This window comes from Carlito syrichta, unplaced genomic scaffold (genome assembly GCF_000164805.1).
Source record: "Carlito syrichta isolate Samal-C Ts95f unplaced genomic scaffold, Tarsius_syrichta-2.0.1 Scaffold308018, whole genome shotgun sequence".
Classification (NCBI taxonomy): domain Eukaryota; kingdom Metazoa; phylum Chordata; class Mammalia; order Primates; family Tarsiidae; genus Carlito; species Carlito syrichta.
This window is the reverse complement of record NW_007252114.1, coordinates 18,278-43,455: the sequence shown is the minus strand read 5'-3', so window position 1 is coordinate 43,455 and position 25,178 is coordinate 18,278. Positions and strand designations below refer to the sequence as shown.

General features: G+C 39.8%; 1 protein-coding gene across 1 annotated transcript in view; it reads right to left on the bottom strand.

The window, feature by feature from the left end:
- Positions 1-8,123: 8,123 nt before the first annotated feature.
- The window catches only part of IL18R1 (interleukin 18 receptor 1), a 32,035-nt gene continuing 14,980 nt past the window's right edge, over positions 8,124-25,178 (bottom strand). Inside the window, exons 5-10 of the mRNA XM_008064780.1 lie at positions 22,426-22,488; positions 19,423-19,528; positions 17,478-17,617; positions 13,873-14,031; positions 10,621-10,779; positions 8,124-8,479 (exon numbers count right to left, since the gene is read on the bottom strand). Of these exons, the coding sequence (XP_008062971.1) occupies positions 8,124-8,479; positions 10,621-10,779; positions 13,873-14,031; positions 17,478-17,617; positions 19,423-19,528; positions 22,426-22,488 (983 nt within the window). The remainder of the gene's footprint in view (positions 8,480-10,620; positions 10,780-13,872; positions 14,032-17,477; positions 17,618-19,422; positions 19,529-22,425; positions 22,489-25,178) is intronic.

The following is a 25,178-nucleotide window of genomic DNA, read 5'->3' as shown; positions in this document are numbered from 1 at the left end:
CCACGCCCGACTAATTTTTTGATTTATTGTAGAGACAAGGTCACCATGTTGCCCAGGCTGGTCTCGAACCTGCGGGCTCAGGCAATCTTCTCACCTCGGCCTTCCAAAGTGCTGGGATTATAGGCTTGAGCCACCACGCCCAGCCAAAAAGTTGACCTTTTAAAAAAAATAGCATTGTGATCAATGGATGGTCATATGGAAAACAATGCAATGGACCTATTCCTCCAACTACACATCAGAATAAATTCCAAATGAACTGAAGATATAAAATGAAAAATGAATTTACATAAGACTTGGAAGAATGGGTTAATTCCACTGTAATCTGGGAGCAAGTAAGTATTAAAAACAAAATAAAAAAGCAATTACCAAAATGGGAAAAAGTTGCCACTTACATCATGAAGTTTTAATATTTCTAATATTTAAAGACCTTCCAACAATATCGATTAAGGAAATAAAAATCTCTACAGAGAAATGGACCAAAGCTCAGGGACAAACAATTCTATACATTGATAATAGGAATACAAAATGGTACACTCTGATAAAGAGAAATTTGGTCATATGGAGCAAAATTAATGTATATTACCCTCTGATCCAGCAATCCTACATCTAGGAACCTATCCCAAAAATATTTTAGAAAGAAATGTAGAAATGTGTATGCATGAGACTCCTTTATAGCACAATTTGTAAGAGTAAAAGACTGTAAACACTTGGAACTGGTTGGATAAACGATGGTACCATCACTCACAATGGTAGACCATGTGTCTGCATAAAAGAATGAGAAATAGCTCCATATGTAATTATAGGGTGATCCCTGTGAATATATTGTCAATTGGGAAAACCAAGGTGGAAGAATTATATATATCATCTACCATTTATCTGGGGAGGTGGAGGGGTGAGAGAATATAAATTTGCATGCATATTTATTTATATTAAAATATGGAAGGATAAACCAACATCATTCTGAAAAATGCTGACCTCCAGGGGAAGGGGCAAACAAGTGCCAAAAAGAGCACCAGAAAGTGGAATTCTCTGCATTTGTCTTATTTTGTAGCTTTGAGTCTAAAAGAATGTAAATGTTTTTGCACTATAATAAAACAAAATAATGTTTTATTTTTTTATTTTTTATTTTTTTGAGCTGGAGTCTCACTCGGTCGCCCGGGCTGGAGTGCAGTGGCATGCTCCTGGCCACAAAAGTCTCGGCCTGCTGGACTCAGGCAATCCTTCCGCCTCAGCCTTCCGAGTAGCTGGAACTACAGGCGTGTACTACCATGTCTGGCCATTTTTTTAATTCATTGTGGAGATGAGGTCTTACCAAGTTGCCCAGGCTGGTCTCGAACCGGTGGACTCAAGCAAACCTCTCACCTTTGCCTCCCAAAGTGCTGGGATTACAGGTTTGAGCCACCACCTCTGGCCTCAAAATAATGTTTTAAGAATCAATTCCTGAAAATCAAAATAAAACAAATAAGTATAACTATATATGACAAACCTGAATCAAGAGAAATAATTTTAAATGACTGCAGAACACAACTACTTGAATTTATATCTTAATGAAATATTCTCAAGGGATAAAACACTGCAAAGAAATCTTGAACTGTTTTTTGGGAAAAAATCAGCGTTAGTATTATAATTATTATTCTGGCATATCTGTGTGTTGTATGAATGTACATTGTGGGATAAAGCAAATTAACAACTTTGTTGATGTCATTAGGAACTGGTATTTTCTGCATGAGTGTGATTTTAATGTAAAATTGATGAGCTCAAGTAAAATATGGAGTCCTGAATTTAAATTGAACTTTTCAATATTAATTCATAATTCATGTTATATATGATAATGTATTTTTTTCATTATATCCACATAAAATGCCTTGAAATATTGATTAAGAGTGAGCAGTCATGTGACTCAGACTGTGGTTTCCAAATACAATTTTCTCCTGAATCGATCCATGACTCCTTAGAGAAATGGCTTTGTCTAAGAGGAAGAAAGGAACAAGTTAAGTCTGGAACATATTCTCATATCAGAAAACCACAAAACAATATGAAGAAATGATTAAAAAATGCAACAATGGTGTGAAAAAACTTAGAAATCTACTTGAAGATGACCAAAGATAGACAAAGAGACAATTTGAAGGTTAGGGAATGATTCTGGATTTTGTTAAATGTTATGGTTTTGTAGATGAACATCTATTTCTTGGAGATGCACGCTGAAGTATTAGATGGTAAGATAATGATGTGTGTGTGTGTGTGTGTGTGTGTGTGTGTGTGTGTGTGTGTAAATCTGGTACAAAAATACAGTGAAGGATAGATTAAATATGAGAAAATATTTACAATTTTTGAATCTGATATATATATGTGTGTCGTACATTTTTCTACTTATCTGTATGTTTCAATGTTTCATAATAAATATCTTTAAAAGTAAAAATAATCAGCCAAGTGCTCTCTTTTTGTTTCTTAACAGAAGCCTCTCTGGGTCATACTTTTCCATAAATTTCACAATTTGGATGTAATAAAAGGATAGCATAAAAAATCAAGAGAAATAACCTGAGAGGCCAATAACTACCCTACAACTCATTGTTGAAGACAAATGTAACTCGGACATAACACCTTGATCTTTTGATTTAAAAAATAAACTTAATTCTCAACATTAGTCATCAGACTTAGCTCAAGTGACTGACAATTTCAAAAATACATATTCTACTAAAGAATGAAAATGTTAAAGCCTTGAGTTGTGAGTCTGAGTGGTTTGATTCAAGGAAGTCATTTTAGGAAGTGTGTGGTCTGCCTAGGTGCTTATTTTGAAGAGGACAACTCTCGTCTGGTTGCTTAATTTCACATGTATTTGTTAATAGTACAATTCAGTTTTACTTCATATTCCCATAGCACCTTTATTCATCTTTACACTTCATTCTGCATGTAGTGAAAATGATCACTGGCTGTACATATATAAGGTAACAATCTTTTGGAAGTTTTAAGATTAATTCTCGTGCCACACATATTTCGAAAAAAACAATTTGCTCATTCACTCATTTTCAGAGGCCACTTGAGATAACCATTCTAAATTTACTACAGAGCACAGTAGTTTTTCAGGCACATTCTATGCATCGTATGAGTCCCTACTAGGTCTGGTCGTAAATAGTACAAAACCTAGTGTAAAGGACTTTAGTCGATTTCTTTCCAATATTGTCCTATGACCGAGATGGCTTCTAGTCAGTTCCCTGTGCAAGTAACCAGAGCCAAATTTTCTTCTAGAGAAAGATTAGAAGCCTAAAGACATTTGCTTACTGGTTTCTGTGGTCTGTCATTCTCTTGTCTCTCTCATTTTATTCGTGGCCACTTGGAGAGACTCTATTACAAATTGTTTGGATAAGAAGGTGACATCTCCAAAGTTATTTCTGCGGGCATCTGGATGGCAGTGCATGGCCTCGCCTCCTTCAAAGCTGTTGCTCCTGGTGATCTCAGGCGCACAGAAGCAATTGGACTTTTTGGCCCCAAACGACCCTGCATTAGAAGCTCCTGGTCAATGCTGACTGCAGCCTGTCTATTCTGGAGCTGGCAGCGACAGCAGGCATTTCCTGATCATACAGCTTTCTTCCTAGTTGCGGGAACATGAACAGCTCTTTTGGCAGCCAGCTTTTTGTGTGTGAATTTGGAAGATATCCCTGGAAGAGGAACCTAGAGTTTTTATGCAATTCTGAAATCACTTCTGTTTAAACTAGCTAGAGAGATCTATGTTCATTACATCTAAACCTGACCTCTTCGGAGGAATTCTATTTTGTTAAATAAAATGGTATGTGAGACCTCGACATACAGCATGGATAAAAGCAGTGTGGCTGCACCTGCAGTATTTGGAGGGGGTGGGATCAGCAGGTGAAGGGGAGGAGCCTAGAGTCTAGCTCAGGTGTGCCCCAATTTTCCATCCCACCAGCCCAGGATGGTCCCTGAGGAACCCTAAGACTCCCAGGATACCATTTGAAAGTCTTTTAAATATATTCACCATTAATTAGTAAACACACATATCAAGTTGTAGCAATTATCTAGATGCAATATGGTGTGCCCTGGATGTGTACAGTCACCCTCGGTATATGCCAGAAAGAAATAAAAAATATCTCAATACCCTGACACAGAACTGGACTGTGATCGCTCTCAGTGTGGCATGCAGGTGGGGCCGGAAGGCCCCAGGTCCTGGCCACCACACACACGCATGTATTTCCTGTTAGATCTGTGGTTTGGCCAGTGAAGATCCCTCCACTGCAGCTCAGAAACACCTCTTCTCCCTACCTGGCTTCTCATGGCTGCACTTTTGGCCAAGGTGACAGGTTATTTCCCCTGAGCAGTTAAAGCTATGATTTGACTTGCTTTGGCCACTGGTTTTGCTAATCTTCCCACCTCAGACAGTCATGTTAGTAGCTGACTCCTTTCTGCTCCTTCCTAAGAGCCCTGAAAAGCCCTGAAAAGTCTGGCTCGCCATTCAGTGACAACACAGAGCTCCTAGCATCCCCCTGGGGGTTCTAACTCCCTATGTCATGGCAGAGGCCACAGGGAGCATACTCCATCAAGTGTACACTTCCATCCTGCCCTGAACTTGAATGCTTAGTTTTCCCAATGGCTTAGGACTCATGAGCTAGCTCTTAGCCTTTTTACTTCCTCTGTGCCAGTCCTGTTCCTCTCCACAGGACACCGCCCAGTGTAAGCCGTCTCCCCAAAAAAGTGCCTGCAGCCTGCAAGACACTCAGTTCCATTCTCACTTTACAACAGGCAATTCTAAAGAAAGGAGGAGAGACACCTTTCTGTGTCAGCCTGGGCTCAGGTCCCTGGACTTACCAGTCTCAGGTTCCTGGGACTGGAATATGTGAAGCATAAGGTTTCTCTTTGCTTTAAGAGAATATAGCTGTAATCAATAAATGGCTCTAGGACATGACCGACATATGGGTGGGGGAGCCAAAAAAATGCCCCAGAATTTATTTATAAAAAAATGTGTATTTATTCTTACATGTTTGAACTTCATTCACTTTCAAAGTACTCTCCATTTGATGCGATACACCTGTCAAGACACTTTCCCCACTGTTCAGTTTTTGAACTCACCCATTTTGATGCCTTCTAGTGCTTCGGTCATTTTTTGTTTCACCTCTCACATCGGCAAAATGTTTCCCTTTGACTTTTTTTTCATTCAAGGAAACAGAAGTCACTCGGGGTAAGGTCAGGTAAATAGGGAGGGTGGGGAATGGGGTTTGTGCCATTTTTGATTAAAAAATGCTAACCACTCAGCACAGTGTGGGCAGGTTGTTCTTGTGAATCAGTCATCATAAAATGGGCAAACATATTGAAAGAATCTAAAATATATATATATATTTCACTGAAAAGCCTTTCATAACAACGCTAGCTGGTACGCTGATGTAGATGAGTTTATAGAACAATAACCTAACAGGAGAAACCTGTACTACCAAGGGCCTACCCTCCATAAAATAAGTCTGATGTTTTTTGGGGATCTCTCCTCATAGATGAAGTATTTCCTTTCATATCCTAGAGGGCTGGTCGATCTAATTTTCTGAAATAGACTTCACAGTTTAAGGGCATCTGAACTCATGGAAGAGAAAGGTGTTTTATACCTAAGAAGTTATTCATTGGTCCAGGTTGTGAATGTTTAAACTGAAATTGTAAAATATGCACATGAATTAACTAGCACGTGAAGATTTACCGCATATGTCTCTGTGTTTAATACTTGTGACCTTGTGAGAGAGAGAAGGGAATTCTTTTGCTACTGGATGGGAGGTAAAACAAGAAGGTAGGTACAATGTAATTTTTCTTTATTTTTTATTTTTTGAGTCAGGGTCTCACTGTGTTGCCCCGGCTAGAGTGCAGTGGCATGTTCGCAGCTCACTGCAGCCTGAGCCTTCTGGGTTCAGGCAATTCCTCTAGCTCAGGCTTCCAAGTAGCTGAAACTACAGGCGTGTGCCACTGTGCCCAGCTAATTTTTTGAATATTTTTTTCTTTTTTTGTGGAGATGAGGTCTTGATATGTTGCCCAGGCTGAGCTCGAACTCCTGGGCTCAAGCAATCCTCCCACCTTGGCCTCTCAGAGTGCTAGTATTACAAGAGTGAGCCACCGCACCCAGATGCAATTTTCCATTTAAAAAGAAATAAATGTAGGAGATAAATATAAGCCATTTTGAACGGCTTATAGTCTATTAAAACAGGTAAGACTCTATGTTGAGAATGAGACGTTGAAATCTTAAGATGTTGAGAAATTTCAAAATAATGACATTAGACCAATGGTTCATTGATGCACCACAGTGTATTTTATGTATTTCAAAGCACACATCAAATGTATACATTTGAGACATTTAATGCAAAATGCATTTAATAAATTATACATTTAATGTATCTCAAAGTATATATAAAAGAAAAAATGATATTCTATGTGTCAGAGAATAAGACTATAGCAATAAAATTTATTTTGATTATGTGTTTTCACATATAAAACATGAACTATTAATTAAATTCCTTTAGCTTTAGCCAGAGAATTGGTGCACAGGGTCATAAGCACTATAAGAATTAAACAATCTTCTTACACACACAAAATTTCTTGCTTCTTGGATTTTCAGCACTGTCTACAATCCATGTTTTAAAACAGTCTCTGCTTTCAACTTTTCTAGATCATTCATGCTGCTCCCATATGTTCTAACCAGCCTTCCAAACTAACACTTTCATATTCATGCGTGATTTTCATGGAGAACAATTACTTTTGAGGCCATAAAGAAGGTTCATAGTGCTGGGCTCACTTTAGGGAGATAGACATGAGTCTTCCAATGTCAAAAGTAGCAGATGTTCGATGAAGAAATATCTTTTGCTCTCTCAACACGTTTCTCCAACATGCTTCTCTATAAATGTAAATGCCCTCAAGTCAAATCTGCCTTCCTCTCTAGATCTGCTTCCCTTTCTTGCCCTGTGGTTTCCATTTAGTCCACTGCTAAATAACTGATATAAGTAATAATTAATAAAGATAATAATACAATTACAGTAATGGCAGCACTTACAGAATGCTAACTAAGGCTGTGTCAAGAACTGTTGTTAAGTACTTTTGTGTATATTTATTCATTTAGTACCCTTGTGAGGCTGGTACAGTTATTATAATTCTAATTTTACAGATAAGGAAACCCTGAGAGGTGGGTACAATTATTATAAATTCTAATTTTACAGATAAGGAAACTGAGGCACGGAAAAATTATATAAGGTTCCAGAGGTCACAGAAATAAGCAGTAAATTCAGAACTGGAGCTCACGAGTGGTTCCAGTGCACAGGCTGTGCTCTTAAACACGGTGTCATGCTACCTCCAGGCTAGAGGTATTTTAAACATGTAATTTGTAAAAAAAAAAAATCAAGCAACTAACTATCTTTTTGTTGTTGTTGCTGTTATTTAACAGCTAGTATATCTGGCACCCATTTTGAATAAAAACATTCACATAAAATCAGCAAATGTTTAAATAGATCCAAATATGCAGGCTGTTTGCCACAGTGCCTTCCTGGGGTCCCAAGAGCTGCTGGTCTGCAACTGTGGCCAGGATACACTAAAAACATCCTGGGGCCCAGGATATGCAGACAGCAGGCTCCCAGCAAGCTCAGTACTCTGCATTAGCCCTCCCAGCTCTCCCCTCCCACACCCCATGTAAGATCTGTGGTATTGGGGAACGAAAGTTGTGTTCCAATTACTCTATCACCCACTGGTTCATAGAAAATGCGTCTTCATGCACTTAAAATCCTCTCAGTCAAGTTAATCACTCACATTAAAAATTTCACAAGATGTCCCCTTTTTGTAAGGCACAGTTATTTTGCCTCACGTCCAGCCTCACGCTTGCTGAGTATAGGATTAAGTATGAGTATCTGCATGCAGTCAAAGACAGAGGAGGAGTTCCATTTATTTTGAATTCCAAGGTCTTTGGCGAGCCCATGGTCACAGCTCAATGTTTAGTCTTATTCCTGACAAGCTAACAAGAGGTTTCATCTTCAAACTGTGAGTAGGATATTCACAACGTCAATTATTTTTGAATAATAACCTTCATTATTCAAAAATGAATAATATCAATCCCCAGAATATCTAGAGTACTTTTTGACATTCAACTTTTCGGTAGATCAGTATTTTGAAAGAACAGGCAAGACTTCTGTTTCATCTCTATCTAGTTCCACCGATTTCGCAGGCATTAAGTAAAGAAGGTTTTTCCAGAATCTTGAGTTGTAAGGGGGAGACTGATCTGCATTCCACTTCAGAACTCTGTGAGATTTCAAAAGCTTTAGTGATTGAGGCAAGAACGTGAGGTCCCTAAGAGGTGTGAATTCAATTAAGATTATTTTAATTTTCCTTTCCACCAGCGCTTCATGGAGTCCACTTTCAAGTTCATACCTGACTTCATTAGACATATAACTTTTACTCAGAACAATGATTAGTCTTCGGCTTTTCTCTATCAGTGAATGAATCTCATCAACAACAGCTGAAAATGCAAGATGTGCCATATTAATTTAAGAGAACTAAAAAGGTTGCCACAAGATAAGAATCATTTTGCACAATCGTATTTTATATGATTTCACTCAACCTCACTAATGCGACTTTATGGAAGACAAACCATTTATTTTCAATTGTGTATGTCTATTACATACAATCACCCAGGTAATAATAATAATGAACACTTAGCACTTACCCTGTGCCACACCTTTTAAATGTTTCATGTATATTATTTAATCACCAAAGGACCCTGTGAAGCAGGTCTTGCATCAACCCTTCTTTTACAGACAAGCCCAAATACAGGGTGGTTAAATAAATAACTTGCCCATAGTCACACAACTAGTAAGTGAACTCAGGTAGAATGTAAATATTATACTATCTTATCTTTCTACATGCATAAAGGAGCATACTAAAACAAGAATTTTTTTTTTTTTTTTTTGAGTTGGAGTCTCACTCTGTCACCCAGACTGGAGTGCAGTGGCCGCTCCCGGCCACCGCAGCCTCAACCTGCTGGGCTCCGGTGATCCTTCCGCCTCAGCCTTCCGAGTAGCTGGAATTACAGGCGCGCGCTACCACGCCCAGCTAATTTTTTGATTTATTGTAGAGATGAGGTCTCACTGCCCAGGCGGGTCTCGAACCCGTGGGCTCAGGCAATCCACTCACCTCAGCCTCCCAAAGCGCGGGATTACAGGCTGAGCCACCGAGCCCGGCTTAAAACAAGAATTTAAAGATTAAAAACAACAGAATGAATGAAATGGATGAAAACTAACCATTATTTGAAACCAAGGATTGGCAAACTTGTTCTGTATAAGGGCAGATCGTAAATATTGCCGGTTTTTCAGGCCACACTATCTTTGTCACAACTACTCAACTCTGCTGTTGGAGCTCACATGCAGCCATAGACGTATACACAAATGTGTGTGGCTACGTTGCAATAGAGGTGGTGGGTGGGATGTGACCCGTAGGTGGAAGTTGGCCAACCCGTTCTAGACAGCGGACGCTTCTCAAATCAAGATTTCAACCAAGCCTCATTACAACTGAATACACATTCTATTTTTATTTACTTAAGAACGAAGAAGAAATCTATGTTCAGAACAACTCCTAGAAAACAATGGGATTATAGTAAAAAGGATGCAAAGCCAAGCATAAATGCTTTCTAACTAGCAGTATGCCTTATTAGATACAAAGAATGACCACACGAAAATGCCAAAGCAGTATATGCATCTGACAATTTGGCATAATATTCCTTTTGGTATGTTGTTTGTCTTTCTAGTTAGTAGTACTTTCCCTTTCTAATTTGTAATGTATGTGGGGAAAATACTTATTGATTGCTCTATACTCGATGCTCAGCTCAGAACTTAATACAGCAATGGCATTCAATAAATTCGGATAAGTGGTTGAATGAATGAAAGTAACAAGAATGACATTTGCAATTTTTCTTAGCTTCAGTATCCAAAATAATTTGATCCAGAGTTCAAGTGCCTGCTCTGAAAAATTGCAAATAAAGCATGAATATGTTACTACACTTCTTTGATCGCAATTGTAATTTTCTTCAATATGTGTTAGGACCCTCTGGATTCATAAGATACAATGTAGTAACAAGATGCATTGTATTTAATAACTGTAATATGATGGGAATCACTAATTTCCTCATCATTGCTCCAGCTCTCCTATTTTCTGCTTTCATTTTCTCACCAATATCAACACAATAAAAAGCATGCATTTTCTAGTAAGAATTAACCTGTGTCTATAGTCCAAACATCATGGATTAAATTAGCAATCAGTTTTACAGTACAAATATTCTTCCCATAGGTCATTTCTAGATAAATGCCTCATGATAATGCCAACACCGGGCCTGGTTCTGATAAGGAAATACCCATTCCCTTTTCCCAAAGTTTCAGAGACCCATAAAGCACAAAGAATAGAGCCCAAAAGTAGATTATTAAAAACGCATTAGTTTCCTCACTATTGATTATATTGACTTACCTGGTTATTTCTGATTTAAAGGACCTTGTTCATTTATTTGCTTTTATGGAAAATTGGATAGCTGTCGGGAGACTAGTTGATTCTTTCCTTTTTTTTAACAAAGAAAATATCTTGAATATTTTCTGTCTGGCATTCCTTTCTTACCTCTTCCAGGCACTACATCTCTTTCAAATATGCATAACTTATACCCAAAATGCTTCTCCAGCACCCTGGGCAAAATCTCCACAGCAAAGGTGTACTCCTCTCTGTTCTCAGGTGGGCATTCTTTTAGGTAAGACACAAAAGCATCATATGTTTTTCCATCTAGGAGATAAGGTTGATTCTTTTCATTACTGTGTAAACAAACGTTTCTTTAAGTACAAATTTGAGTGAATGTCATAAATAAGGAGTATAAAATTACTGAATAAGCAAAGTTAAATAGTATTGTTTGTATGTAAACTTCATATGCTAACCAAGCAACCAATTGGCCAAATTTGTTTTTAAGCACCCTCTTTAAGGAACCCACTGTTTGTACTATCGAGGGATAGCGAGAAATACAAGTTAGAGTTCAAGGCACCAGAGGAATTTACGGCAACGGAAGGTCAAGCAGCCCAAATGTGCCCTCATTACAGGAGTGGAAAGCCGATCTCGACCTGGCTTCCCCGTATCACTTAATTCTACTTCCATCTCAATCTCTACCCTCAAAATGATCCTCTAGAAAGGGAAGATAGAAACAAAGCTGAGTATTTACACTGAAGAGTGGAAAGAAACAATGGATGTGATTGAGATAGCCATAGGCTATGATATTTTAAAATATTACAGGATGTTAGATGCCAAAAGAAAAGCTTCTGACAACGAAAAGGTTTTCATTGATTGCAATAGCTGCCCTATTGAATTTCTGGAAATGGAGCAGTATTCAGATGGCTAATGGAACGAATTTAAGCAGAAATGTGTTACTTAAATGGCAAAGTACATTCTCCTATTTGGCTAACTTAAAAAATTATACAATTCTTTCTCTGCTTCACCCAATCAATTTGAAAAGTCAAAGCAGTCACATGCAACAACTTGAGAAAAGTTATAACACATCAGTAGAAGAAAGACAGAATGACATAAGCAAAACAAATAAACTAAACTGGCTAGAAAATAAAGAGTGACCCTGACGGGCATGCTTTCTGAAAGGAGGAAATTTTGAGTTATGGCCTTAAAAATACAACTGATGGCCAGGTGCGGTGGCTCAAGCCTGTAATCCCAGCACTTTTAGGGGCTGAGGTGAGAGGATTGCCTAAGCCCAGGGGTTCGAGACCAGTCCGGGCAACTTGGCAAGACCTTGTCTCTACAATAAGATAAAAAATTAGCCGGGTGTGGTAGCGCATGCCTATCGTTCTGGCTCCTTGGAAGGATCGCCTGAGCCCGGCAGATCGATGCTGGGGTGGCTGTGAGCGTAACACTGCACTCCAGCCTGGGTGACGGAGTGAGGCTCTGACTCGAAAAAAACAAAAACAAAAAAACAACTGATGCTAACTGGGATGGGTAGAGGAAGAAGGAAAGTGGAATGAGGATGATCCATCTTTATCTCAGAAATATCGGTTAAATGGCAGAGGGGTTAGATTTACCCTTGGGCATATTATTGGGATCAAAGTGTTTGTTGTTGAGTTGAAAGTTAGATATGATTGGATCATTTATTAAAATCCAATAGGCTAAAACCATTCTAGATTAATGTTCTTTATGGCACTGCATCATTTAAGCTCAACAGCCCAGCCCGATATCCTCAACTGTCGTCAGGCTCACCAAAGAACACTTTCCGTTTCTTGCAATAGCTTCTTCAGCTCTACCTACAGCATTCTGGTTCAGTAGTTCAGGTCAGAATCTATTGTTAATTAAAACAACTGCTTTGCAGAATTGCCTTTACATGACAGGATATTTTGGTTAAAAACGCAAAATTATGTAACTATTAAAGGTGGGAAAAGTTGGTAAAAATAAAACCAGTTATTCATTTAATCAGTAAGCAGATCCCATAAATACTTATCTTACATTGCTGTGAAATATAGCTGTTTACTAATTAAGTGACAACTAGTGAGCCTATTAGTGCTGTCATTGTGTCAGCGATGAAAACAGGCACCAAGACGTAAGACAACTAAATGAGCACACTTTTTAAAGAAGAGCATTTTTTTTTATCATCAGGATGCAATTGATTACAATAAACTGGGAATACAATTTCATTAAATATGGATTTATATTTCATGTGCTTTATAAGAACTTTGCTCTCACCCACGAAAAATTAGTTTTTCAACTATTAATTACTTTCATATTTTTGTTTAAGCAATTATCTTCTTTTAATATAAAATCTGCCAATTTATATCATAATTTATTTTAAATCCAGTGAATAGTGGCTTTGAAAATAACAGCTGTACCTAGCCCTGTATTTTCAGAAACTCTACTTTGGGGAATTTTCCCTTCAGATATCCTGCATGCACAGGAAACACTCAATGTATAAAGCCATCCATTGTGGCACTCCTGTAATAACAAAAGATTGGAAACAATTCAAATGTCCATTAAAAGGAGACGAAATAAACCGTGGTACATCCACACAAAATACTGTGATGCCTAAAAAATGAGGGTCTTTTCTTATAAGGTAATATGGACGTGTGTCTAATGTATAGCAAAGCAAAGTTGAAAACAGTGTGTATAAGAAGCCAAGATATGTTTTTTGTTTTTTTAAAAAAGAGGAGTGAAACAACAATCTATATTTACAGTTGGTTGGATATGCTATCAACAAGCAGAAAAAATGGAAAAGATGAACAGGGAGCCAGGCTGGGTGGGAGACTTCCTACTGGATGATTTCTTAGACATTTTGGGTTACACACTATGTGAAAAGGTTTGGTTTTTTTTTTCCCCTCCAAACATACACCTGTGAAAACAATAGCAGTTGCAATGGAATAGGCAGACGATTTAAGAGACCAGAATTCAGATAATTTGACTTCTAGCTTGGGGTTCCTACAGCTACGTTATGTAGCTTCCTTTGCCAGGTTAAAATGATAAGTCTTGATACAATTCAATTCCATTTAAACCAACTTTATTGAGTGCATGCACTATAAAAGTACCTGGGGAGGGGGACAAGGGCATCCAGATGTACAGCTCCTGGGCTTAAACTTCTCACCCGGCATTTAGGAGGACATGACACATATCCACGAAACAAGAGGACAGCAATTTTTGGCAAACACACAAGTAAGCACAAGAAAAGGTGGCACAAAAAACATTCACACCTGATGGTACACGCACAGTGTTTTTTTTCCCCATAGAAACCTCTCCCATTTATTAACTCAACAATATAATCAAAGTAAGATGAGGATTAATACTTTTGTATTTGACTTCTTAAGGCGTGCATAAGATAAGACATCCTAGTATTATATGTATTACCTGTTAATGTTTCATCTCTTCCTGTTAAATGTCTATAAAATAGAACCAAGTCGACTCTATAAATGACACACACAATCACCAGGCACACTACTGCCACCGAGACCAAAACAGCTACAATCATTCCTCCCGTGAAGATATGGCCTGGAATATCCACATTTTCTAGGAAAGAAAGAGAAAAAGAAAAAGGAAATAATTAATCAAAGAGACCCCACCAGTGTCTTCCCATCATTGCATTGTGCTTGTCAGTTTTTACCCTTAACACAAATCCATTTGTCACCCAAACACTGACATGTTCCACTGAGAGAATTCACAATCCTGCTTTTAGTCTCAAATAGTGATCTTTGTACTCCAGCTACTTGGAAGGCTGAGGCGGAAGGATCGCTGGAGCCCAGCAGGTCGAGGCTGCGGTGGCTGGGAGCAGCCACTGCACTCCAGTCTGGGTGACGGAGTGAGACTCCAACTCAAAAAAAAAAAAAAATTTTTTTACATAAAGATGTGTACAAGGATATCCAGAGACCTGAGCTGAAAACACTGTACAGCAATGTAGTCTATCCGTACCTATGAAAATCAGCTTTCTGGGGTGATAAGATACGAGGCTGAAATACAGAGTGACTCACACATACATCTCAGCTAGCAAATTGAGAACATAAACAGAGGTACATAGTTTTGCACTGGACTAACATTGTTTGGGTTTGCAGCCTGGCTCTATCAATTATTTTGTATCATAGGAAAAATCATGGATGACCCTAAACTTTAGTAATCTTCATCTGTAAAATGAAGATAATAACAGTTCCTATTTTACTTACAGGGTAGCCGCTTTGAGGAAGAATAAATGCAATATTACACATAAAGTAACTAATACAGTGCCTGGCCACACAGCTCTGAGAATTTTAGTAAATTTTTTGTATAAAAGTGCCCTTTGGTAAAGAAAAATTATATTTCTTAGATTGATTCCGTTTATGCTCATGGACAATATATGATAGTAAAAAAGAATACAGTAACTTTTCTTTTTTGAGTCAGCGTCTCACTGACAACCAGGTTTGAGTACAGTGGCAACATTACGGCTTACTGCGGCCTCGACCTTCTGGGCTCAGGTGATCCTCCCAACTCAGCCTCCTGAGTAGCTGGAACTACAGGTACACATCATCACACCCAGCTATTTTTAAAATTTTTTCATAGAGATGTGGTCTTGCCATATTGCCTAGACTGGTCTAGAACTCCTGGGCTCAAGCAACCTCTACCTTATCCTCCCAAAGTTTCTGGAATTGCAGGCATGAGCTACTGCACTCAGCCTAAGAAAACAGTAATATTTAGTAACCATCCTACAAGGTGGAGAAAGCCAGGCTAACATGACAGTATATTTTCTTCTGGGTTTTCTTTTTGTCCCTGAACGTTTTTACTTCATTGAAATCATGGGGTAATCACTCTTTATTTTTTTAACAATGTATTATGATCATTTTACTATGTCACTAAAATTATAATTCCTAATATTCAATATTTAGATTGAATGCAATTTTTTCAAAAGTGTACATAAGCCTGCACTAAAATATGCATATATATTTATCCGTATTTCTGATTTTCTTCTTAGAAGAGAGTCTAATGGCAGGTGGATTTCTATGTCAAAAAGTATAAAGATGCTTAAAGCTTTCCCTGTCTTAGATGGCAAATTTTTAGGGATTAAAATTACATAGCAGATGCAGGTAAGCATCCAAGGTTACTTAATAAGTGAATTCTGAACAGAGCCAGGCCCTGGGGCTCCCATATCTTTGTAAGGTCTGCACAGTCATGACTACACCACACACATACACAAACACACACATGCACACCAGCACACAATCCCTCCAGGAGTAATGGTGGGTTGTAAGTCCTTATTCCTCAGCCTACACTTGTGAGCAGAGCAGAAGGAGAACTGACCAAGCAGAAGCTTCTAGGCCAGGAATAGGACAGTCTTGCCCTGCTCTAGGAAGGGAGAAACGGTTGGTGACAAGAAGCCACCAGGAAACCCAGGCGAGGCCACGGATCCAACAAAAACAGCAGATTTGAAAGCATCTCTCTCACAAATACATGAGCCACAGCACAGGCATTCATGTGAGAGTGGGCAGACACCTGAGATGTCACTGGTGAGACCATAGATTTTAGCAGTCATCAGGTCTTCTGCGTTTCAGTATCTGTGTGGGCTGTGTGACCCTGGGCGAGTTTATTCTCTTATAAAAGACTGTTGTTCAGATTGGACGAAATCATGGGAAGAGCTTAGTACAGTCATGGAATGTTACTGTTATGATTGCGTATGGTGGCAGGATGGCTCTAAAACATGAACCAGGTGAGCTACCAGTGGGTACCAGGATAACACAGCTAGAGACGGTGGCTTCCAGCCTTCAGGCTTTCAGCTCCACTCTTTCCATCTCACCAAAGCCAAGGAACGGTCATCGTGTGTGTATGTGTGGTTCTCTCTGTGTGTTTCATCTCTATCTCCCCCTCCCCCCTACCCTGTCTCTTGCTCTGTGTATGTGTGTGTGTGTCTCACTCCCTCTTGCTCTGTTTTTCTCTCTCATTTCTTTGTATTTCTTCATGTCTTTTCCTCTGTCTCCCTCTCTCCCTATTCCTCTTTCTGTCTCTGTATGTGTCTCTTTCTGTTTCTCTCTCATTTCTGTCTGTTTCCCTGTCTTTCTCTTCGTTGTCTCTGTCTCCCTATAGTCCTCTCTGTTTCTGTCTTCTCTCTGTGTGTGTATCTCTCCTGATCCCCTCCCTCTGTCTCACTTGGTGTCTGCCTCTCCCTCTCTCTGTCTGTTTGCCTTTGTCTCTGCCTCTCTCCTTTTCACTCTGTCTTGCAGATCCTGGCCTTTCCCCACACATCTGGAGGATCTGATGGTGAATACTGGAAATGAACAGTGAATGAACAGTGACAACTGGAAGGATAGCTTGTTGACCCTCTACACAGTAATTTCTGTGCAATGGCACTGGATCGTGCTGTTTTAGGAAGATGAAGATAGGCAACCCTGGGACCCTCCATCAGGTGGGCACTGAGAAACTTTAAGAGCCCACAGACTAGGGCCATCAACTGCCCACCTGCCAACTGTAGCAGCTGGCCCAGGAAGGAGGCCACAGTTACGCCCTGTTCAATAAATGGCCACACCCAAGGGTCCCTGCACATAGTATCCTGCTAAATAAGGTTGGAAGTGGTGATTATGTCCAGTACTCACTGTGCTCACCCTACACAGATCTGCAAACCTCCCTCTGGAAGCTCTGGGTGTGCAGGGTTGGGTGTGCAGGGGTCTCCCTGGAGCACCCCCTTCCAGCATCTACATTCCTAAGCTTCTTCTGCCTCTCTGCTCTGGCCCCTAGATTTCTACAAATGATTGGAATATGACTGTGGGAGCAAATGAATACATTCTGTGTTTTTATTCTCTGCTTGGAATCATGAAACAGAGGATCTCATCAAGGCTGAGTGCCAGTCTTGCCATTGAAGGCTTGTGCTGCACGGTGACTCATTCCACCTCTCAGGATCTGGGTTCTGGTGTGGAAAATGAGGCGGTGATGACCTTTGAGGGAACTCTGGCAGCAACATGGTCAGCTTCCACAATACACCAAAAGCAAAACTTGCATACCTTTTTTCAACAAGATGAACTGTTTAGTGTCTATGTTTGCCAAGTTGTACACAGAGCAACTATAGGAAACATTTAGATTATTTTCATTAACATTCACAATTCTCAATATGCTTGAAAGCTGCCACTTGCCTTCTGAAGTCCTGCAAGAGAGGAAAATAATTTAGCAATAGGCTTTGCTCATTACCAGCAGAACTGCCCATAAGAGAGGAATCTATATGTTAAAATATTCAAAGACAGCTATTAAGTTGGCTACAGTTTACCTTCCCTTTCTGGTGGTTACTTTTAAAGCGTGGACTGCAATAAACCCCCTAATCCTCTGTGGAACAACAAAACTAATAGAAACAGCCCTCCTGAGACCACCTGGGGACAGGGCTGTCAACTACCTAGAATAAAAATGCCAGGAAGATAAGATGCTAAGTTGAAAATACAAGGAAATGATCTCTCAATTATTTCGTTCTATTTCTCCCCTCCTAACTCCTTGTTCTTCCCAAAGAGAAGAACTAATTGTGCCAAGGCTATAAATTATTTAGTATAGGTACAGATTCACATCAACTTTGTTCATACAATTCTATAGATTACTTTTATTTTTTTAAGTATTAAACACACACACACACACACACACACACACACACACACACACTCCTTAGACACCCCCAGGCACATGAGAAGTACCAGTCAAGCTGTTTAGTATGGGTCAGAAAATGACTTGAGACAACCGCTGGCAGCAAGCTCTCTTCTTTCTCAAAGGATTCAAGTTGTCCTGGGGTTGATGCAGGCCAAATGCTCATGACATCTGCTTCCCCCACCAGCAACAGGCTCTGAGGGGCTACACCAGTCAGCATTCCTAGGCGTGGCACCCACACGCCTATGTACCTAGCAACAGGTGTCTCCAGAACACAGGACATTGCAGCCTCTCACTCTCAGATATATTTTTAGAACACCATTCTATACAGGTGTTAAACATCCAGAAATATCAACCATCTAAAACCATGAAAATCCAAGGGTAAGACACAAAAGGCCACTGAGAAGTCAAAACAGATGACAGAAGAAGCGTGTGCACCAAATTATAAAGAAAGAATTTCCTGCTCTTACAGCCCAAGCTCCACTTCTAAGAAGTTCAGTGATCTGGTCTCCTTTCCCTCTAAAGATTAGAAAGAAACCTTTAGAAGGGAGAAATGCAAAACTGTAATCAAGGTCAGTTGCTGAGGATAAGATACGCTTGCAGGAGAGTCACTCAATTTAGCTGTATTCAACATTTATTGGGTCATAAGTCACGTGCCTATATCTGATATACATAGTTTTGTAGGCATGTGTTAGCAAAAATGGAGAGCTGCTGACATAGTGACAAAGAATATACCAAAAAATGGTGAAAAGCAGTAAAAAAAAACCCTCAACAATTGCAGGTAAAATGCTAGACACCTTAGGATCACCACTCATTAGACCCTTTAGGCTATCAGTATAATAACTAATAATTACAGTATGACCCAGAGTCATCTAGAAAAGTTAAAATGACAATGTGTGTAGTATGTTTTGTTTTAATAAGTTTAGTCATTTCTTAATGGAAGAATATAGGCTATTTCAGTATCAATATGCATATCATTTCAAATGATTTTTGCACATTAGTAAAAATAAAACACAACACATTTTACAAAATCCAGAAAAACCATAGTCTGTGTAATTGCTCTTTTGTAAGAAGTTAGGTAAAAATCTGCATCCTCATTAGAGCCTAACTAAAAGCTACTTTTATAAGTCTCTTTTTCTAACTTAGGTCTTGGCAATACATTTCTGCCGAATTCATCAACCTGGAGCATGGTTATTGTAATTATAAAACACATATATTACAATTATAATTTAAATGAACCCCAAACCCCACCTCAGCCTCTCAGAAGTACAGCATTTTACATCATGTATATCATGATACATATCATATATCACATATACATACCTACTTTTCACTGTTTTTTCTTCATGTGGATTTTTTGGGAGGTAGTCCCAACAAATGGAATCCCCTTCATTCCCCAAAGCAGAGCAGTTGAGTTGTACATCTTTTCCTGGGTAAAAGTTGACAAGCAAAGTTTTGATTTTAGAAACACAGGTTTCCCAAAGATTTCAAATGAATATAATCAATGTATGTTTAGCCTAATACAAAGCATGGTGCTGCATCTCAGAAAGAGAACAGATATGCTCTGTTTTATAATTTTAGCAAAATTATAAAGCAGAGGAGTTAGGTAGCAATCACAAGCCATCACCACAATATGAATTGACTTCTCTTTAAATGTTTACTTTAGAACCAATTGCTAAAATGTAGGGTGACCAGTGTACTATCTTTAAAGAATGCAATATAATAGGTAGTATCAGGTCAACACTCTCACTGCAACTTCTAGATAAACCAAATGGATAAATCACAAAGAAATAAATTAACTAAACATTAAAAACACCTAAGTGCAGGGAAAACAAATAGTTGAACTAAATCTATAGTCAGGAAAGATCCCCTGCAGGGTGAGTTGAGATACCCAACCATTTTATTCCATGGAGGAATATTTTGGTTTGGAATAAACAGAAAAACTCTCATGGCAACAAGAGAATCCAGAGAAGCTCTTGACAGCTGCACAGACTTGTGGTATTATTGCTAAAGGCTTGGGCAGCCAGAGGGCTTCAAAAGCTGAATGATATAACCTTCAGTTTCAGTGTTCAGGAAAGCAAGTCCCATGAGAGGAAAAGCCCTGCAACAAACACGTACCTGCAGCACCCTCATCCCCACTAGCTATCAGAGAGGAAAGGCAGACTGCATTTAACACACCATCCCAGCCTCTCCAGCTCAGTTCTCAGTGGACTGAGGTACTCAAAACCCTCACACTGCCTACCTGACAGAGGAGAGAGCACACACTTATAGGGAAAAACAATACAAACTTCATTCACTTTAGTTGTTTGATACAAAAAGATCAGTAAGAGTAAAAAATTAAGAGACACACAAAAAGGTAGAAAATAGTCGACAAGAATCAGTAGAAGAAAATAGATAATAGAAGCAGATCCACAGATGATCCGGATGCTGGATTTAGCAGATAAAGACTTTGAATAACTATTTTTTTAAAAATAAAGAAAAGGAGACAAATGGATGAAAAGATCTTCATTTTCAACAGAAGAACATAATCTATTTTTTTAAAGCAAATGTTTTATATTGTGTATATATGATATAACCACCCATATCAGCACTTATTAACTATAGATGAAGTAAACAGTAAACTGACTAGATTTCAAGGAGATGCAGTTTATGTGAGACACTTTATGAACAAAGGCAAAGAAATGTTAAGAGTAAAATGTTGTTGAAAAATATGCCAGTCCCAAATAAAAGAAAACTGCTATGTCTATTTCATAGCAGAGAGTATAGGGATTGAGAAAGGAATATTATGACAGATAGAGATATTTTATGATGATAAAAGTGTTAATTCAACAGGCATAAATTTGTATGAGCCCATAAGATAGCAACCTACCAAAAGCAAAAATCGACAGAACTAAAGAAAACATAGACAAATTGGTCATAACGGTTGGAGATATTAACACCTCTCTCTCATCAACAGAGAAGAGTCAACACATAAAAAATTAGCAAGGATAGAAATGAGCTAAACAATATCATTAACCAAGGTGACCTAATTAACATTTAAAGAATGAGACAACCAAAAGCTGCAGAATCCATCTGCATTTCAAATGCACTTGGAACATTCATCAAGACATACCACATTCTGGGCCTTAAGCAAGTCATCACAAATTTCAAAGGGTTGAAATGACAGTGTGTGCTTTTGTACCATAATGAAACTAAACTGAACATCAGTAGCAGAAAACGGCTAGAAAAATCCTCCAAATATTTGAAAATTAAGAAACACAAATAATTCATGGGTGAAAGAAGTCGCAAAGAATATATTATGAAATGGTTTGACGTGAATAGCATGAAAATATGGCATACCAAGACTTGTTGGAAACAGCTGAAGTTGTGCTTAGGTGAAAATTTAGAACTTAAATGGATGCACTATAAGAGAGCATAAGTGCAATTACTTTTCTAAGTCTCCAGTGAACAAACTAGAAAAAAATTTTGAAAATTAAGTCCAAAAATGAGTAGAAGAAAATAATTAATTACAGATAAGAATAGAAATCAATAAAATTATGAAGCAAGCAAACTTCAAGTACAAATGGCATTGTACAAGAGCTGCACTAGGCGTACATGGTCATAGTAACCGTGACTCCGGCTATGTTTATAAGGTGAGGACTTTAGAAGCAATGGGCACAGAGACAAAACCCAGCCCTATCACTTTTCAATGACTTAACTTTAGACAACTTACTTACCTTTCTGTGCTTCAGTTATTTAATCTATAAAATGGAGATAACACCACTCAGAGCTGCTTGGAGGATTTAATTCATGATATATTTTACTCACCTAGCACAATACCTGGTTGTGCATATTTAGCATATGTGAATTTCTTTCTTTCCTTTCCCTTTTCAAAGAAATTACTCAGTTGGACTTGTTGATTCATGAGACCTATCCAGACAAATCTTAAATGTACAGTCAACGCAGTAGATCGATTCAAAGTGAATCAATTAATCAAATACTCAAAACAAAATAAGTTTGAATCTTCTCTCCAGAGTGCTCTCACTGAGTTTCCATAGTTAGAAACAATCATAGAGACAATTAGAGAAAAATCACATACAGGATGACAAAATTATTCATCAACAAATCACAGGCAGTTCCAGTGTCTCTTGAACAGATTGTTCATTTTAGTCAGTTGAAACGTGGCAGCAAACAATGAGACATGTTTTCTGGTTTTGCAATGTTCTTCACTAAAGACAGAATGTGCTGTGCACCCATTGTTGTTCAATAATGAATCAGATTTACTCTTGAAAGACTCAATATGCCCCCTATTCATAAATGCAGAATATATAGATACAGGAAATATACCTAATTCCACTTCAACATAGTCAGGCTTTGGTCCAAGAATAACTGGAACTATAGTACTGTGATCTAAAAGTGAAAATAAAAGAAAGGCATTAGCGTGACCTGGAGTCTCACCACGACAAACATCTAAAACAATATGCTAATTCCTGTAACAAAAATTTGAATAGTCATGGCTTTAGGTTTACTGGAGTCATGTTTTCATTTACTAAAGGGCACACAGCTCATAGTGTTTGTGGCTTCATTTTGCCTCGACTCCATGCTCACAGAGCTGTGGAAAGTACTTCAAATCTGGTTTTCTCTCCAATCAGTCTGCACTCCTGCTCACCTCTGCTCAAAGGGAAAAAACAATGCCCATCCAGGGGGACTGCAGCCAGATCCCTGAGATGACCAGACTTGCAGGACTCAAGAGTATGCAAAGTCACTGGGCAGGGCCTCGAGTCCCTCCATCTGACCTCCCCAGCTCCTCACAGATAGATTTTCAGGATGCAGGACCAAAACAGGGCGAGACAAGTATGGCCCTCGTTCTCTGGTATTGGCTCTTCCCTTGCAAGACGCTGAGAGGTGCGTCACTTCAATACTATGCCCCATTTGACTCATCTCCCGGCCCTGCTGGTGCATCCACACCTACAGACCCTTCTGTTCCTGGGTGCCATCTGACCCCGACTAAGGTACTGTCCATAAATATTCTCCCTGCCCCGCCCCGTCCCCATTCAGTGACGTGTAGGGAGAAAACCATCCCCCAGCAGCCTCCCACCAAATGCAGCCTAAAGCAGCTCCTGACTATTCAACACTGATAGCAACAGTGGCCACAGATTTAAACTGGTACATAGTTATCATGAGCCTTGGTGTCGGCACTGATAACTTTCCTCGTGACCTGCACTTCCCCCTTCTAGTACCCCCGGGGCTTCTGCAGCACGTCCAAGCAATGTCCAGAGCAGCCCCCTGGAGTTTACAGGTGCGCAGCAAGCAGAATGCCGGGTCACAGGGAGCACAGCGTGACTCCGGAGTGCTCCCGCCACATCCACACCTCCCTGAACTCTCCTAGAAAGTGCAGAGCTGCAGAGTGAGGGGTGGAGAAGACAGGGGGTGGGAGATCTCTGGGCCAGAACGGGAAAATGAAACCAGCACGTCGAAAACCCAGGTTGAGAGTCAGGCCTGGGTTCTCCAGGACTCAGACTCTCTAGGCAAGCTTGCGGTGCTGGTAAACAGGCAGGAGGAGACCAGTTGCAGACAGGGAAACACTAACTCTCAGGTGTAAGGGCGAAGCAACATGGGCTTGCTTCAAGGACACGTAATGGAAAAAATGGTGACTAGCAACCTTTCTTTGGCTCCTTTTTTTTTTTTCCTTCCCTCAGTAACTTACATGAGAGACCCGGAAAAAGGCAGTGTGAAGTACATCTTCAGTAAAAGACTTCTTTAGTAAATGATGCTGTCTACTAACACTCAAATTGTATCACTGGAAACCCAGACCAGCACTGGGCTTGTACAGCTGGTGTCATGTGAAGGGTAGGGTCCCACTGAAGTAACGGGAGGAAGACAACAACTCAGCGTAGGTACCCAGCATGACTAGTCTACCTATGACCCTAGCATCAGAGTTAAAATGGTGCAGAGGCCGGGCTCGGTGGCTCAGCCTGTCATCCCGCACCTTGGGAGGCTGAGGTGAGTGGATGGCCTGAGCCCGCAGGTTCGAGACCTGCCTGGGCAACCTGGTGAGACCTCATCTCTACAATAAATCAAAAATCAGCTGGGCGTGATAGTGCGCGCCTGTAATTCCGGCTACTCGGAAGGCTGAGGTGGAAGGATCGCTGGAGCTCAGCGGGTCGAGGCTGCAGTGGCCGGGAGCAGCCACTGCACTCCAGTTTGGGTGACAGAGTGAGACTCCAACTCAAAAAAAAAAAAAATGGCACAGAGATTGCGGCAGCAGGAGGAGATGTCACCAGATCAGCCAGAGCATGAAACAGAAAAATGGCAGATGCCAGGTGGGAGGCCAGAGGACGATGAGCACATGGCAGATGCCAGAGGACCATGAGCATATGGTGCTGGGGCTCGGGAAACAACACCCCAAAGTACAGCGGCCGAGTGCGTGGAATCACAGGATGCAGGAAGACCTCAGAAGCAGGCCTCAAAACCAAGACTCTGTGACCTTCTGCTTCTCCTCCTGTTTCTCACCCCTTATTCTCCCCCAAAGAAACCTGTCACAGAAACCATACTTCCTGTTCCCTGAGTAGGTCACAGAAACTATTTACAGAACTCTTTTGCCCAAAGCAAGCCATAAAACCCAGAAATGTTATTCTGGTCTTCCCCTAACTTTGTCTAGGAATTGGGTATAAATAAATTCTCTGACCTACCCTTGTCTGAAAGTAGGGTCGTAAGACCCTCATTCCAGAGGGGTCCCACTGCTACCTGGGAAAAAAAAAATACCACAACAATGAAGCCAAGAAGAATCTGAAGAGATGGGCCTTTCTGGGTTCCCCCTCAGTCTATTAGCATTAGGTCATACCCTTTTGTCAAAGCACATTTCTACATGGCTGCCCACGCTTCATAGAACCTAAGTATAAAAACAAACAGGTTTTCCTGGGTCTTTGTTTCTGAAGGCACTCATGTCACATAAAACTTTTATTTTATTTTTTTGAGTTGAGGTCTCATTCTGTCACCCAGGCTGGAGTGCAGTGGCACGATCACGGCTCACCACAGCTTTGAACTCCTGGGCTCAAGCAATTCTTCCGGCTCAGCCTCTGCAGTAGCCGGGACTACAG